Source organism: Zeus faber, assembly GCF_960531495.2.
Source record: "Zeus faber genome assembly, chromosome: 15".
Taxonomy (NCBI): Eukaryota; Metazoa; Chordata; class Actinopteri; order Zeiformes; family Zeidae; genus Zeus; species Zeus faber.
The window spans coordinates 6,432,037-6,448,455 of record NC_137194.1 but is presented as its reverse complement, the minus strand read 5'-3'; the positions used below and the strand labels follow the sequence as shown (position 1 = coordinate 6,448,455).

General features: G+C 48.1%; 1 protein-coding gene across 1 annotated transcript; it reads left to right on the top strand.

The window, feature by feature from the left end:
- Positions 1-5,502: 5,502 nt before the first annotated feature.
- LOC307240702 (protein-glutamine gamma-glutamyltransferase 5-like) lies at positions 5,503-15,872 on the top strand (the record flags this gene model as incomplete). The annotated part of the gene is made up of 15 exons (XM_080014548.1): positions 5,503-5,521; positions 5,652-5,840; positions 6,546-6,782; positions 7,476-7,594; positions 7,717-7,845; positions 8,197-8,374; positions 8,894-9,038; positions 9,178-9,281; positions 9,810-10,049; positions 11,161-11,226; positions 11,375-11,428; positions 11,755-11,964; positions 12,150-12,310; positions 13,065-13,204; positions 15,713-15,872. The coding sequence occupies 15 exons, from the start codon at positions 5,503-5,505 to the stop codon at positions 15,870-15,872; spliced, it is 2,151 nt and encodes a 716-aa protein (XP_079870674.1).
- Positions 15,873-16,419: the final 547 nt, after the last annotated feature.

The window sequence follows — 16,419 nt, the reverse complement described above, 5'->3', positions numbered from 1 at the left end:
AAAGGCGGAGGCGGGCGGAGGCGGGCGGAGGCGGAACCCTCAGACCCCCCCTCCCCCCCACCCCCCCCACACTCCCCCAACCCTGAAAGACTGGAAATAGACGTTTTTAGGACCTGTTCTTTCGGGCCATTTGTACTAATTTGGGGAGTCTTGTCAAAGTTATACTGAGTGTCTCGAGCATCTAAACAACTTTTTTTTTTTTTTTTCCCCCCCGACCACTTCCCAGCTGAACCCGGAAAAGTTTCAAGGTGTTGAAACGGAATTCTCCCAAGGCCCAGACTGTACGGCACAGTTCAAGCACTTCTCTTTGGCCATTCAAGCATCGCTAGCAGAAGAGTTTAGCTATAGTATAGCTATTTAATTTATTTATATAAAAGTGTTTTTCCATGTTTCTATGTATTCTCTTGTTTGTTTGTCATCTTTTTGAGTGTGAGCAGGGCGGGTGGTTGGTACCGTCCCCACCCCCTGCAGGGCTGGTTTCCTTGACTCGGTCACCAGCTACGAGGGGCGGGTCAGTTTTAGGAGCCGAGAAATCCGAAAATTTGACCCCCTTCTCAACGCGGGGCTTTCCCTACAACCCGATGCTCAAGTCGCGTCTTGGGCGTCGGGCGTCCTTAAGCCTCATTTCACAAGTGTTGGGTGCAGGGGAACTAGGCCTGCGAGGCTGGTGGTCGTTTTTCTTTTATGGGGCGGGGCTTAACTCAAATGCCTTACCGTTTTTACCGCCGTACCGCGGCATGGGTGCGCCTGGCGGTTTTTGAAGGAAGATGAGCAAGTAGAAACAGGAGGACAAGGTCCTGGACGGACGTTATTACTCCCTGTCCAGGAAACCCCCGGGTCCGTGTCGGCGAGGTAGAGGCGGCACGCCCCCGGTGCTGGGTCCGACTCGGCTCGCCGCAGCTTCAATGCGGACGGACGCGATGCAAGTGCAGAAGGTGGATTTCGGAGGAGGTGGGCACGGGCGGCGGCTCCAGCCGGGATTATGCGCCGAGAAGACCTCCCCCTGGTGGCGGTGGTTGGCCACGACATGCACTTCGAATCAGTGTCGCCATTTTAACGCTGATGCCTTAAATCAACGTGTTCTTATAGGTATATTTGTTTACCTAGCGTTCTCTTTTATCGGGACTCCAAAGGATCAGCGTCACTTTGCACTCTTTTTATCATGTATTTTTGTACAGCAGCAGGGGAAACAGCTTTTCTGTCTCGTCTCGTCCTCGCCACCCTATGCGTTTGCTTCCATTTTCTTGTTGAGGAAACGCCATTTGTAATTATTGATTGAAAAATGGCAATAAAAAAAAAAAGAAAGTGTACATAGTTGTATTCAGTGAGAATGTTATCTCTTGGTTTTCGTCATGTTTTGTTTGGTTTGTACTTAAAAGTTTTTAATGTCGGATGTTTATCTCAGCTAACCATTTATTTGTGTGTGTGTTTGCCGTTTTTAATTTATGTGTGAGACTTTTGTGCCGTATTTGTCGGACTTGATATTTATTTTTAAAGGGTGTTGATATTGACAGGGCTAAAGGTACAGGGTTTTGTGGAGTTAGATTTTTTTTGTTTGTCTTTTTGTTTTCTGGGATTATTTTAATTTTATTTTTTTTATTTTATTTTTTTTATTTCACAATTATAAAATGGCTCATTCCAATTTCACTCAGATGGTATGCAATGGTCAATATTACATTTTATGGGTGTAAAATTCAATTTTCCAAATTTTTTCAGATTGCCCTCCTCCCCCTTTCGCATTTTATGTTTTTTTTAATTATTATTTTTATTATTGTGTTCATTATCTCAAATGTCTTAAATTCCATTATACTGTATATGTGCAACCTTAAAAAATCAATAGGTAGACCTTTGTATTGAAGTTTGAAGTTGTTGAGGTTATGCATGTATGACGGTCTATCATCCCCTGAGTGCCTGGCTATCACTGTTGTTTGGGTGGGGCAGCTTGTTCCACAGATACATCTTTTCTCCATAATTATCGTCCTTAATTGTCCTCTAGAGTCTGTTTTTGCTCGCTTCAGTTCCGTTCGAGGGAGTGATACGAGGAGTCCGGACAGCAGTGTTATGACACACATTGTTGCGCATGACCCCAATGAAAACCCAATTCTCCCTGGCTTGACCTTTTTGGTTTGACTTTCAATGGCAGCTGAATTATTTTATTTCGATTTTTTATTTTTATTTTTCCTACTTTGCTATTCCGTCTTGGGATGATCACGAAATGTGCATCGCAGCTTTCCTTATTTTGCTTCCTGCAGGACAAATGCAGTGCCTTATATGGGGGGGGTCTATTTGTTAATCATGTCCGTATTGAATTGTGTGCATGGTGGTGAGTGGGTGAAATATTATCAGGTATGTTGTTTTTGTTTGTTTGGATGGAAAACTATGCTATTTTCTATTTTTCTTCTGAGCAGACCTAGTTGTTCCACTGTTTTTCCATTGTTTGTGTGTGATATTTGGCTCCAATTTGGAATCAAATTGCTTTCCATGACAATTTTACAAAGAAATTAACGCAATGTGAAATTTGCATTCCCCTATATAAGCTCTTCACTGTTTCATTCAAAAAACTTTTTTTTTTTCTCCATAAGAGGGTGTCAATTGTGAAATTAGATTATCTGCAAGTTCATTGGTTTTATTTTTCTATTTTTAATTTAAAAATTTCCAATTTTTTCTTTTTTTTCTTAATCAAAATTATGTTCCAAGGAGGGAAAGTGGATTTATGCCAATTCAGATTTGGAGGCTTTTGTTCAAAGTGCTTTAAAGGGAAAACGAAGGCTTGTAAATCTTCTTCCCCATCAGTCAATTCCTGCTATAATGCTCCATTTTCAAGTAATCTCTACTTGATACATCACTGATGGGTTCCAGAATTTCCTTTATTTTTTATTTTTATTTTTTATGAAATTTTCCTTTGACAAAAATAAACACCTATTTTGATTTGATGCATTGCCTTGTGCTGTTTCCTTCCTGTATTTTAGGACTTCATCCGTCTTGTTTTCTTGACACCGATGGTGATATTTGCATTGTACTTTATGAAGTTGTTGGGATGAAAACCAGCACTGGAGGGCACCAAACCCCAGCACAGCAAAGAATGCCGTGAACGACACCATAACATCACTAAAGATTAAGTTTTTTGTTTTTTTTCGTTTGTTTGTTTGTTTAGAGAAGTTTGAAAGCGTACGATAATGTCTGTTTTGATCAGAGCTGCACCATTATCTCCCCTAACGATAGTACGGAGCTTTGGACGGAGTCATATTCAGGGGTCCGTGGCCCAACGTGTATCAAAGTGAGGTCTGACAATCATGTTTGTAGGAATAAAACTATCTGTGGGCAGCTTGAGGGTTTATTTTGGGCCACCTGTAACAGGCTGTACCTGTCACCTTTCAAAAGAGGTGACAGGTTAGGCAAGGTGTGTGTGAGAGACAGATCTTTATCAGCGAAGAGGAGCTTCCGTGTGTCGCTCACTTTGGCCTCTTGCGACACCGCAGAAGTGAACCCGTCAGTCAGACCATGGACTGCCAGCGGCGTGCAAGGCAGACATGCACCGGTGAGTACCCGTCTCATCTCACGGAGAAGGCGTTTTGTTTGACGACGTTTGTAAAGAATACTGCAAGGGGTGCGGAATTATTTCGGGGTTGGGGTTACGTGGCGACTTTCGCTGGTCTGCAGGGCAAAGGCCCCAAACCTCGGCGACACGGGGCCAGAGGCGATGCCCCTTGTAGGCAACAGAGATTCAAGATTCAAAAAAATGTTGTCTATCACGTGATAACAGAAAATTCTCTTCAGTTAGGGGCTCTCAACTGCTTAATAACATAAATCTGTGAAAGACTCGCATGAAATGGCATTATGACACAAATAAGAGCGGGTGTGCAAAGCTGCATTAAAGAAAAAAAGTGGTGACACGCTATTTGGCCTTGTTTAAAATGGATATTGCAGTGGGAATGAGCGAGTTTTTGAAACGTCCGCCTGGTGGGAGTAGCTGAAAGGGGTGGTGAAGGGGCCTCAGTGGTGGAGTCTGCCTTTCTTTGTCTGAGGCTTTTGTTGGGAGTGGTGCCGGCGATTTTGGTCAGTCCCGGTGTCCAGGGAGTTAAAGATCTCCACCTGTTCCACCACCTGCCTCTCCTGAGTGGTCCAGAGAGATGGTGTGCGTTGTCGGGCACCCCGTGCAGCACAGATCTTTGGTATTACTGATGTCCTGGAACCAACGGGCCATGATGTCCACTCACTGCCTGTATGTGGACGGCGAGCGCTCGTCTGCCAGGTGGACCACCATGGCCATGTCATCGGCATATTTAAAAAGTGACAGTCCGTTGCTGTTGCAGGTCGGGTGACAGGACGCAGCCTTGCGGGACCACAGTATTTTAAACAGTATTGTTGGATTTAAAGCCGTTTACTATCACATGTCTGACCTGAAAAAAGCGTTGTGCCGACTTGTAGCCCTTGGAGGCGATGCAGTAGTGTGTTTACTGTATTAAAAGCAGATGAAAAGTCCATGAATACAATTCTGACGTATGAGTAAATATAGTCCAGGTGCCTGGCCACTGTATCCAGAAGAGTAAGTCTGGCATCCTCAACTCCCTGTTTCGCCTTCTGGGCAAACTGGTGCTGGTCCAGACTCTCCCCCGCCACGGTAGTGAGCGCCTCAGCCACCACACTCTCCGTGCATTTGCAGAGGATGAAGGCGGGTGCCCCAGGCCTGAAATCATCCATGGCTTCGGCATGGGGCTTTTTGGGAACAGCAATGATGTTGGTTGTCTCCTTCCATGCCCTTGGGACGAAGCTGGCGTTCTGGAACAGCTGGAAAAGCTTTGCCACCACACCTGCCGGCTGAGCTGCGCACTCTCTCAGTACACGGCCCTGGAGCCTGTCCGGTCCAGGAGCTTTCCTCGTGTGTAGCTTGAGAGGATAGAATCAACCTTCCGCTCCTCCACATTGATTGGCGCAGGAGGGCGTAGCTGCCGTTGGACGGGGTCCAGTCCTCCACGGGGTCAGTCCTGCTCAGCCTGCCGTAGAAGGTGTTGAGCTGCTCTGCAAAAGAGGAAGGGGGCGGAAAAATTGCGGCAAAAAAAGTATTCATCACAGGCTTAATTCAAACCCGAGTCACTACCGGTGTTTTGCCCGTATGGTACAGGTGGTTATATGGTTGAGCCACCAGGACAGTCAGTACCTCTATGGGTACCCCCATCCAGCCGAAGACAGTTTGCCTAGAGCGAGTCATACCGCATTGTAAAAACAAAACAAAAGTTTGCACCGCAAGGTGTTAAAACATCTCCGCCCATAGGGTTGAGTAATTTATAGCGCGCTCACAGGTGTGTCGGGCTATGATTTTGAAGGAATGCACACAGTGCAGAGTCTTGCCGAACACCACCGTATATCCTGCAAGTTATGTTCTCACATTGTGTACTTTTGGCCTGTAGAGAACAGTGTTTCTAATTGCCAGTAATTCTGCGCTGCGTCTGACGCGAGGCCATTTCAGGTTCCAACTATGAGCGCCGATCTCATTCACGCCAAATGCATGGCCTCCTGTTTGGTAGAATGTTGCTGGAATGCATTTCTCCGTAGATTGCATATAATGAAAATATACGTGGCAAAATAAATATGTTATGATTCTGAAGAGAGGTGAGAACGGTTTGTCTAACTGCAAATCATCTGTTTCACAGACCAGGGCCACTCTCAACTAAAGTATGTCAACCTGGAGCACCACGACAACCACGTCTCTCACCAAACGCTGGGGCTCAGCAGCCTGCACCTGGTGGTTCGACGTGGGAAAGCGTTCAAAATCACCCTGCTGTTCAGTGGCGGCAAGTGGGACCCCGCGGCGGAGAGCTTGGCCATCGAGGTTTGCCTAGGTACTCTCACCAGAACGGGCCACGGCACAATGTAAAGAATAGGTTGGACGTTGTTCGACCCAGGCCCAGGCCAAAATATCGGTTCCCATCATTTAAAAACTTACCACTCTCCCGCAGGTTCTCGCTGTGCTTAAATGCAGTGCCATGGGGAAAATGGGACCTCCTTTGTACCGACCATTTGGATTTGGTTTTGCATGACTCAATATGTTTGGGTACACAGTTTGAAATAGTTATAGTCATGGTAATGGTATTAGGGTTAGTAGCCTGACTATATGGGTTAGGGTCAGGTGCTCCCCAAACCCTAACCCTGGATGTCAGGTTAAATGTGTGGAGGAGAAGTGTATAGAACAATGTTTAGGGTGAATGCATCCAAATGCCAAAGATTTATGGTCGAACATGTGCAAATACATTCATAAGCCAAATATCCAGTTTCTACTCAAGTATCGTTGACTCAACTGATAGTCAGATACTGATGTCAGTACCCAACTCAGTATCAACCAAGTATGGGATCAGAAGTAAAGTAGTTTTCTCCCCTCGCTCTTTGCCCCCGCGCACTTAGCCTCTCATGTTTGAGAACGGATGCTCAGCCGCTCAGACCCCAGGTTCTCAGGAGGGCAAGGAACATTTTATAATTGCAATAGCAACAGCACAGTTTGAAAATATGTTCATATCCCTCTCCATGCTCTTTCTTCTGTGCTCGTACAGGTAATCTATGGGAGGTGATCCCGGTCTGGTCCGGATGGAGCGCGACGGACCCCCTGGGGTGGCGGGCCCACTGCTTCCCGGGGGATGTGCTTCCTCAGTCGGTCACCATTCACCTCTGTGCCCCCGTCCTGTCAGCGGTGGGAATCTACAGCTTGCTGGTCTGCATCCACAGCTCAGCGGGCCGACAGGTCTACAGAGCGGGCCACTTCGTGCTGCTCTGCAACCCCTGGTTGAAGGGTGAGCTCATAGAGCAAAGGGATTGTGTGAAGGATAAAAAATATATATGTATACAGTATATATATATGTGTGTGTGTGTGTGTGTGTATATATGTGTGTGTGTGTGTGTGTGTATATATGTGTGTGTGTGTGTGTGTGTATGTATGTATGTATGTATGTATGTATGTATATCATTAAAACCACTGAGAGGTGAAGTGAATAACTTCACAGATTGAGTGTCAGAGTGCCCACGCTGACCCCTGTCCACTGCCAAAAGCCTCAGAATGGACACGTGAGCGTCAGAACTGGACCACTGAGCAATGGAGGTGGCCTGCTCTGATGAATCACGTTTTCTTCCACATAATTTGGACGGCCGGGGTTAGGTTCTGATTCAGTGCAGCATCTCTGGGATGTGATGGAACAACAAGCTCGATCCATGGGGGCCCCACCTCGCAACTTCCAGGACTTAAGGATCTGCTGCTAACGTCTTGGTGCCACAGGACACCTTCAGAGGTCTTGTGGAGTCCAAGCCTCCACGTGTCAGAGCTGTTTTGCCGGCACATGGGGAGCTACGCAATATTAGTGGTTATTAGTGGTGTTTTTAATGTTGTGGCTGATAGGTGTGTATATACAGTATATATTTATTTCTCGTAATCTGCTTCTTCGTCATACTATACCTCTATAACTCTTCCACTATCGACCAATGTCCCCCAGATGACCCGGTGTACATGCCCCTGGACGTCCACAAAGAGGAATACGTCAAGAGTGACTTTGGGATCATCTACACGGGCACACACCTGAACATCTGTAAACGTCCCTGGTCCTTTGGTCAGGTAGGTCAGCTCGTACGGACAAAAGCTGCCGCCTGTGGATTGGTACGTTACCGGCACACTTCTGGTGTGTGTGTGTGTGTGTGTGTGTGTGTGTGTGTGCGTGCGTGCGTGCGTGACTTCAGTACGAGCCAGGGGTGCTGGAGGCCTGCCTGAATCTCCTGCAGCTCAGCCCCCAGCACCTCAGGGACCAACAGACCGACTACGTCCGACGAGCCAACCCCATCTACCTCTCCAGGGTCCTCTGCGCCATGGTGGGTCTGTCTATCGCTCGCAACAAAACCTCATTGATCGCTTTGTTATTTTTATTAGTACTACACCGCTGCAGACTTTGATTAGATCCACTCTAAACAAAGAGACCAGAAACAAGAAGTTGCGTCGCTTCCTGCTGTAGTCAATGGTACACCTTGGGATACGGTTGCAATTGCAAAAAGTAGTAAAATGACGGTTATTGGAGACACTAAGACACGTGACTATGATGTGAGATTTCACTCTTCCCCTTAAACGTTTTTCAAGGCTTTAATGTTCAGGCTTAAATGATGGTAACCATATTGGTAAACAATATTTTATGACTATAAAGAGTCATGTGACCGTGGCCGTCCCAGGTGAACTGTAATGACGACCGCGGGGTCCTGGAGGGGAAGTGGAACGGCAGCTACCGGGGAGGCACGGGCCCCACGGACTGGGCCGGCAGCGCGGACATCCTGATCCAGTGGGCCACGTCCAACTTCAGCCCCGTGCGCTACGGGCAGTGCTGGGTCTTTGCCTCGGTCCTGTGCACAGGTGGGGTCCTTTTTTTGGAAAAAGCACGGGGCTGAACCTTTTTGTACGCAAGAACGTTCAGTGGCCGAGCCATTGTTTGAAAACGTGTGAAAAGGTCTCAAAGGCTCCACTCGGCCTCTTTTAGCCGAAATCAAACGGACAAATTATTACAATCTGAAATGTTTTAAACCCTATAACACACGGCAATTTACATTTCATTCAGCCAATAGACATCAGTCCGTTTTTGTTTTTTTTGATATTACAGTATTTTTCATTGGTTTTGTTTTAAATTTAGAGTCCTTACTGAATATATTCCCATTGAACAAAACAGTCTAAAATGGAATCAGTTGCTGTTATTGTAAATTATAATCCATTTGGCTCACCATACACAGTTTGAAGGACGTTTGACTATTTATGTTGCAGGATACAAAATGGAAACATACAACTTTGAGTCAACTCGGCCCTTGGCACTAAAAAAAGTTTTTTTCTCGGATTTGCCGAAAGCGTTTTTTTTTAAATTTCATTTCGTTCCCCCCCAAGTGATGAGGGCGCTGGGCATCCCCTCCAGGGTGGTGACGGTGTTCGACGCCGCCCATGACACCAACGGCAACCTGATCATCGAGGAGACGTACACGACGAGGGGAAGGAAATGCGAGCGGCTCGGCCTGTCGAGGGACAGCATCTGGTCGGTGTGCCCGGTCGGACGTTCACCCTTTCACCGTTTTCTTCCCACGAGCACGAGCGCCTGCAGCACACCCGGGGAGCGGCCTCCACCTTCATCTCCATGTTGTCCATGCCCCCTCCCCGCCCCGTCCAATCTGCAGGAACTTCCACGTGTGGGTGGAATGCTGGATGAGGAGACCGGATCTGGGGGCGGAGTTTGACGGCTGGCAGGTGGTGGACCCCACCCCGCAGGAGAGGAGCGCAGGTGGGGGCGGTAAACACGCACCGATTGATGAGATTAACCCTTTTAACTCAACACAAAAGATGAAGGTTCTTGTTTTATCTTTGAGTTGATCAGTAATTGAGAATGTTTATACAGCGTGAACCCACCAGTTCTGAGAAGTACGTTGAACTCATTGATCACATTGCAAAGATTCCTCCATGTTTTAATATAATATACAGTAATATAATATAATATGATATAATGTGATGTAATATATTACACAATGCACATACTGTGTTTCTATATTATTCTGTTTTAAATATTGAAAAATTGTTTTCTCTCTTCCCCCTCCTTCCCCCCTTTCTCCCTCTTTCTCTCTCTCCATCTCCCTGTCCCTCTCTCTCTCTCGCTCGCCTCCCCCTTTCTCTCTCTTGCTCTCGCCCTCTCTCTCCCCCTCCTACTCTCCCTCCTCCTCCCGCTCTCTCTGTTGCTTCTTCTTCCCCTATAATCCACCTTCTCCTCCTCTCCTTGTCTTTTTTTTCGCTTTCTTCCGCCCCCCCCCCCCTCCAGGTGTGTTTTGTTGCGGCCCCTGTCCGGTGCTGGCCGTCCAGCGGGGCCTCCTCCGCTTGCCCTACGACACCTCCTTCGTGTTTGCCTCCATCGACGCCGACGTGGTGCGGCTGATCCTGCGCCGCGGCCTGGTGCTGGGGAGGACGGTGGACACCGACCTGGTGGGGCAACTGGTCTGCACCAAGAGCGTGGGCTCGGACAACCCGGAGAACCTGACGCAGGCGTACAAGGGCCGACGGAGTACGACGAGAGTGACCCTCAGCTCCCTTCAGCTGTTAACTGCCAGAGATAGAGAGAGAGAGAGAGAGGAGGGAAAAAACATAGGAAGGAAGGTTGGCTGGAAGGAAGGAAGCAGTCACGCAATGCATGAAGGGAGAGAAATTAAGGAGGGAAGGAGGCAAGGAAGGGAGAAGAGAAGGAGAGAAGGAATAAAGAGAGAAACAACCAAGCAATGCAAGCAAGGCATGATGGAGGGAAGGAAGGGAGGGAGGCAGGTAGGAGTGGGAGGGAAGCAATACCTGGAGGAAGGAAGGAAGGAGGGAAGGCAAAAAGCAATACATGAAGGAAGGAAGGACGAGGAAAGCAATATGTGAAGGACGGGGGAAGGGAGCAGGAAAGTAACACAGGAAGCACGGGAGGAAGGAAGGAAAAGAGATAAAAGGAGGAAAGCCATGCATGAAGCAAGGAAGCAAGGGTTGAGGCGGGAAGCCAATATGTGAGTGAAGGAAGGAAGGAAGGAAGGAAGGAATGAACGAACGTGACACAGGACGCACGGAAGGAAGGAAGGAAAAGGAGGAAAAGAGGTAAATGGAGGGAAGCCATACATGAAGCAGGAAGGATGGAAGGGGGAGGAAAGCAATACATGAAAGACGGAGGAAGGAACAAGGAAAGCGACACAGGAGGGAAGGAGGGAAGGCAATATGTGAAGGAGGGGGGAAGGAAGGAGGAACGTGACACAGGATGCACGGAAGGCAGGAAGGTAAAGGAGTAAGGGAGGAAAAGAAGTGAAAGGAAGGAAGGAAGGCGGCGATAAGCAATATGTGAAGGAAGGAGGGGGGAGGAAAGCAACACACGAAAGGCGGAGGAATGAGCAATTAAAGCGACGCGGGCCGCAAGGAAGGAAGTGAGGAAGGAAGGAAATACTTGAAGCAAAGAAGGTAGGAAAGAAAGGAAAAAAGGAAGGAAGGGGGAGGAAAGCAATACATGAAGGAAGGAGGGAAGGGTGGAAGGAAAGGAGGGGAGGGAGGGAGGAAGGAAGCATAGGCGTGCCAGGTAAACGTGCTGAATATAACAAAACAGAAGTGCAGGGTGTGAGAGACTCCAACTGACGGCAAAATCCCTTCCCCTGCAGAGAGTCCTTCCATGACCGTGCAGCAGCAGCTGCAGCAGGTTGGAACCTTCAACCGCCAGCGTCAACGTGAGAGACCGCACCCCGAGCTTTCCCTCCAATCCCAGACCTGCGTGAAGACACAGGCTTTGACAACAAAAGCAAATTTGATGACGTCTCGACGTTTCCCCGACGCTGCTCATTTTAACTCCTGAATCTCTTGTGGCCGCTCTCACAGCACCGGCAGCCGACCCGCAACACCTTCCCTTGGGAGGACTGCCAGGTTGTACAGGTAAGGACCGAACGAGAAGGGTCGTAGCTTTTGGGCCCAAGTTTCCGTTTTTTATGCCGGGGCAGAAAGAGCCGGTGAGCGGAGCTGAACACGGTGTGTTTGGCGTCGGGGAAGGTGGAGCTTCCCCCTCTCGCCGGGGCTGTCCGGTCTTCATCTCATCGCTTCGTTGCAGTGTCTCCGTTTTAACGCGTCGCGAGAAGCGATCGCTTACCCAGGCGGACGGCTATCCGTTTATATTTTCGGTGATTGATGGCCTGTGCGGCGCAGTCTTCTTGTTCTCAGAGAGCCTTAACTCCCGCCGCTGTTTCGTTCTCCTTGCGGAGGAGGTGCCGCCCCCACGCTGGAGGTGTCCCTGGCGGTCGAGAAGGTGCCGTCGATGGGGGAGGCGGTCCGCCTGCGTGTGACCGTCGCCAACCGCTCCGCTCGCCGCAGGGTGCTGAGGCAACACCTCAACGCCCAGCTCAAAGAGTACGACGGCGACGCCCGCCAGCCCTTCTGGCAGAGCCACGGCCAGCTGCAGATAATGCCAGGAGAAGGTAAACGGCCGGTCCGAACGCACCTAAGAACGGTCACAAGTAGCCGTGAGCTCGAGACCAACGCCGACCGTGGAATAGGCGACGCAGGTTTCCCCCCTCCATTTTAGGTCGGCTCCCTCCGGTGACGCTTCTAAATAACTGTGTTGTGTCTTTGGCTTTTTTTTCCCCTCTCTCCTCTCATCCAGTTCTGAGGCTGAAGCACGCCATCGCCCCCTCGGACTACGAGTCCGTCCTGACGTGCGAGGACATCGTGAACTTGGCGGTCGTCATCAAGGACGTGAGCACCAGGGAGAGGGTCCTCGCCGCCGAGGAGTTCAACATCGAAGCGCCGCGGATCTCAATAGAGGTACCGGGCCCGCCGCAAAGCTTTCTGGGTAATGGCCTGCGGGCTCTGGTAATGGGTTGAGAGGTATTATAGAGCGGCGGCGACCCATTTCCTTAAAATCTTGGCAATGGAGACATTTGGAGTGGTGTTTGGGAGATTTGGTGGTTGAGAACGGTATTTCCCTTTTTAGCAGAGGTCTTGTGTCAAGGCCTCTGGGTGCACTCTGCTGTTTCGCACAGTCTGGCAAATTTTAACCACATTAATAACAAATTAGCTAATTGCCCAAGCATTTTCGCTGGCATTTCCCGCTTTGACCATTTTACCCTTGTAGTCACGGCGTGTCCTCTCTCAAGGAGGATTTTAGCCTGCAAATCATGGCTAAATGACATTTCGGCGCTCAAACGCAAAGGGCCAGCTGTGACACCGGCGGGAAGCTCTTAACCGCCTCTTTAGAAAACACTCCCACGGTGTGACAGTAATTACAATCACTTATCCAACTGGATCTGCGTGTTCCTCTCCTGTCTGGAGCTGGGACCCTTTTCTCCCTGCCCCCGCAACACGAGCCGTTTAAAATGTCTCGAGGCAAACTCATCCCGATGCCTGTCCGAGGCTCGACAATAATGGTAATGATCATTACAATTTCTCGGTAAGACGGACAAAGGCGATTCTGAGAAGTGGTCGGCCCACGCGGCGCGGCGGCGGCGGGCCCCGTGAGAGGGCCCTTGGCGCCTCGTGGCTGCCGCGGTCTGTCCGTAGCTGGTTGCTGTCCCCACAGGTCCAGGGAGGGGACGGCGTCAGGGTGAGGACCGAGCGGGCGGTGCACGTGGCCTTCACCAACACGCTGACCCAGGTGCTGTGTAAGGCTGAGCTGGCGGTGGAGGGATCCGGGCTGCTCCAGGGAAAATGCCGCAGCAGGTACAGTAATGCCCGGAGGCGAAGGGTAATACCTCACGGGGCTCACGTTCTCAGAATTGCCGTAAATATTTGGACGGTTTCTTCAGGGCGAGGCCTTTTGCTATAAACCTCGGTTCCCACCGTTTAACAGCGGTTTATCACGCGGCTCTGTGGAACGCTCGCTTCTGATTGTCTTCAAGGCCTTGAGTGAAGGAGTACGATTTCCTAAAATGAAGGAAAATGGGTCTTAATTATTGATTTAATATACATATAATTTTTTTTTGCGTCAGTCTGGTCAATTCATTATCTCTCATTACGTTCTGCGCACCACGGCTGGATTGGGATTTACCAGTCTCAGTCTCGGTCTCTTTGTTTCTCTGCTCTCGCCAGGCTGAAAATGAGTCCTGGACTCCTCCTGGAAGGCTTTAAGAATCCACACTGAATCCCTCTGCTCTCCAAGTGGATGGCTTCCTGATTTCTGACTGATCACATTGTCATTTGTAGCCGGTGGGACTATTCTTTCACGGCGTCACAAGCCCCTCACTGCCGCCAGCAGAGCTGCCGGGTCGCTGGCTTTCCTGCGGAGTGTGGCGACTTTTTGAGTGTTTTTGCCGCGATAGGATGAAAGATGGGCTTCTGGAGAACTCTTCCACTTCCTTTACATTCGGGCCTTCATGCAAAGGCAGGGAATATGCTGCCATAAGTGGGAGCTTGTTCAATACAGACATGTATGACCTCAAAGCATCTGAATAAAAATCACTTAATGAAAATAGTTCCGTTTCAAGAGTTCAGACTGTTTCTGCGTTCTGTTATTACCGGGAAGGAGATTTTTTTTTTTTGTACCTGGGCCGCAATAATCTGCAACTCGAATAGGTAAGCTGAAATTATGTTTAAAGAAACCGTAAACAGCAAGGCTACTACACGTGCTTATACTGTGGTTATGATTGTCTGGTGAAATAATGGCGTACCAATAGAGATACAGAGATATGAATATGAGAAATCCTCAGTCCATGTCCTTTTATACCGCTACTCAATGATGTCATGGCAACCCTGAGCTGGGGCACAACTTGTCCTTTATTATAATAAAAAATAAAACTTGCGCGCTCCAACTCAATAAAATATGATATATTTAACATATTTGACTTGTTGGTATAAATGTATTGCATTGCACACTCTCTTTCAACAACTCTGGGTGGACAGGCGCACGTTATAATAATACACCTTGACCCGTGTAGCCCTTTTTTAAAGTCCCAAAGTGCTTTAAAACAACAATCACAACAACATATTATAATACACAAGTTCTTTTTCTCTTTTTTTTGGTTTTGACTCTGCTATTGGAACTGTGGCTTGACGACCTGAAGCAGTTGCGCGCGGCTGAAGGCGCCGATATGCGGGATTGTGGCGGAACAAGCGGAGAAACTCCCCACGGGGCTGCAGCTCCTCACGGTTCTTAAACGGCACGGGGCCTGGGTTGAAAAACGGCACACCCGTCATCAAAACAAGTCAGACGGTCTCACGTCGGGTGGGTTTTTTTTTTTTTGTTGTTGTCATTATTGTTACGGTTTGGAATGAAACGTACCCTAGTTTCGTGGTTGGAGCATTCCGGGAATGTTGTTTGAGGAATGCGACCCAGAACATTTCTAAAACTTTTGACCAGACGGCTCTGGCGTCACCCGCATACCTCGCCGCAACAGCGACAGGTGCCAGTGAACAAAAGGTACGACACAATGGACAGAGACAGTCGTTGATTTACAGCCCTCGTCGACAGGCGGGCGGGGACGGCAGTTCATTTATTTGTTCTCCAGGACAGATAACAGGATGCCTGATTTGGGAAAATCATCATTTTATCATCATTAATATAACAAAATCGATAAAAAAAAAACACCCACACACTGATTATTAAATGGAGAAAGTTTTTCCATTGTTATCATGTGGAAAACCAAATTTAATCTGCACATAACGGAGGGAAAAAATCCAAAAGGAGGCAAACTGATGCAGCAAAAATACAGAAAAATACCTGATTTAGATTGTGATGAAGTTCGAAATGAAGGCGGCACGAACAGAAAATGTGACGTGAAGAGATCGTCATCAGTTCTGTAGATACAGAAGCGACTGTCATCGCATTGTTATCGCACTGTTATCGCACTGTTATCGCACTTTCATCGCATTGTGATCATACTCTGATTGCACTGTGATTGCACTGTTATTGCATTGGTATTGCATTGCACTGTTATTTTATTGCCCTGTTATTGCCAAAAAACATCCAATGCTCAGCTTTTTCCACATACCTGCTTTGCCCCGAGACATGGCCCCATATCCTCTTTTCCCGGCCACTCCCAGTGTGTTTTTCTCGTGTGTCCTTACCATTCCTTCTCACATTGAGTGATTGTGAGTCCGCCCATTATTGAGTTGTTTACATTTTAACCCTCGAAACCTCCAAACCTCCTCTTGGTGAGTTGGCCAAGAGCCGGCGAGGCTGACCAACAGGACGTCTCATATTGCATGGGGTTGTTCCCTCTCTTTGTCCAGTGCCGTCCTGCTGCAGCCGGGCCAGGTCCTGGAGAGGAAGGTGTCCATCATGGCCGCCTCTGCCGGCACCAAGCTACTCATGGCCACCGTGTCCCACAGCAACGGCCACTGCGTCATCGCCAGAACCTTCCACAGAGTCCACGTCACGGAGGACGCCTGAACCCCATCTTACCAATGACGACAGGTCCATCGCCTCCGAGACCACTACGGAGTGAACAGAGGCAGGACAACTGGGCACAGCGTCGTCTTATCTTCTTAACATTGGCATTTGACTGGCTTGTTTTTGGCCGTTTTACAAGAGATTCACCGCTGTCGTCTTTCTGTAAATGGATTCCTGATTTGATTCTGAATATAGTATTTCATATCCTCATATTATGAGGATATGAAATACCATAAGAAAGCAAAGTGGCGTCTGGCAAACTGTATGATTTGTGAGCATGATGGCTCTTGTAGTGAGGGGGGGGGGGGGGACACTTTTAGGTTGCCAGATAACTAGGTTACCTGTTGCAATAGTGCCACTCACAATGTTTATTTTCAAAATAATAACTTTGGCTGCTTTTGTTGAGTTTATTTTTATATTATATTTTATTACTTTGAATTTTATTACAATATAACATGGTATAATATTAAATATTATATTAAATATTATATATATATATTACAGATATATTTTACATGTTTGTAGTTTACATGTAACTTTGTTTGAT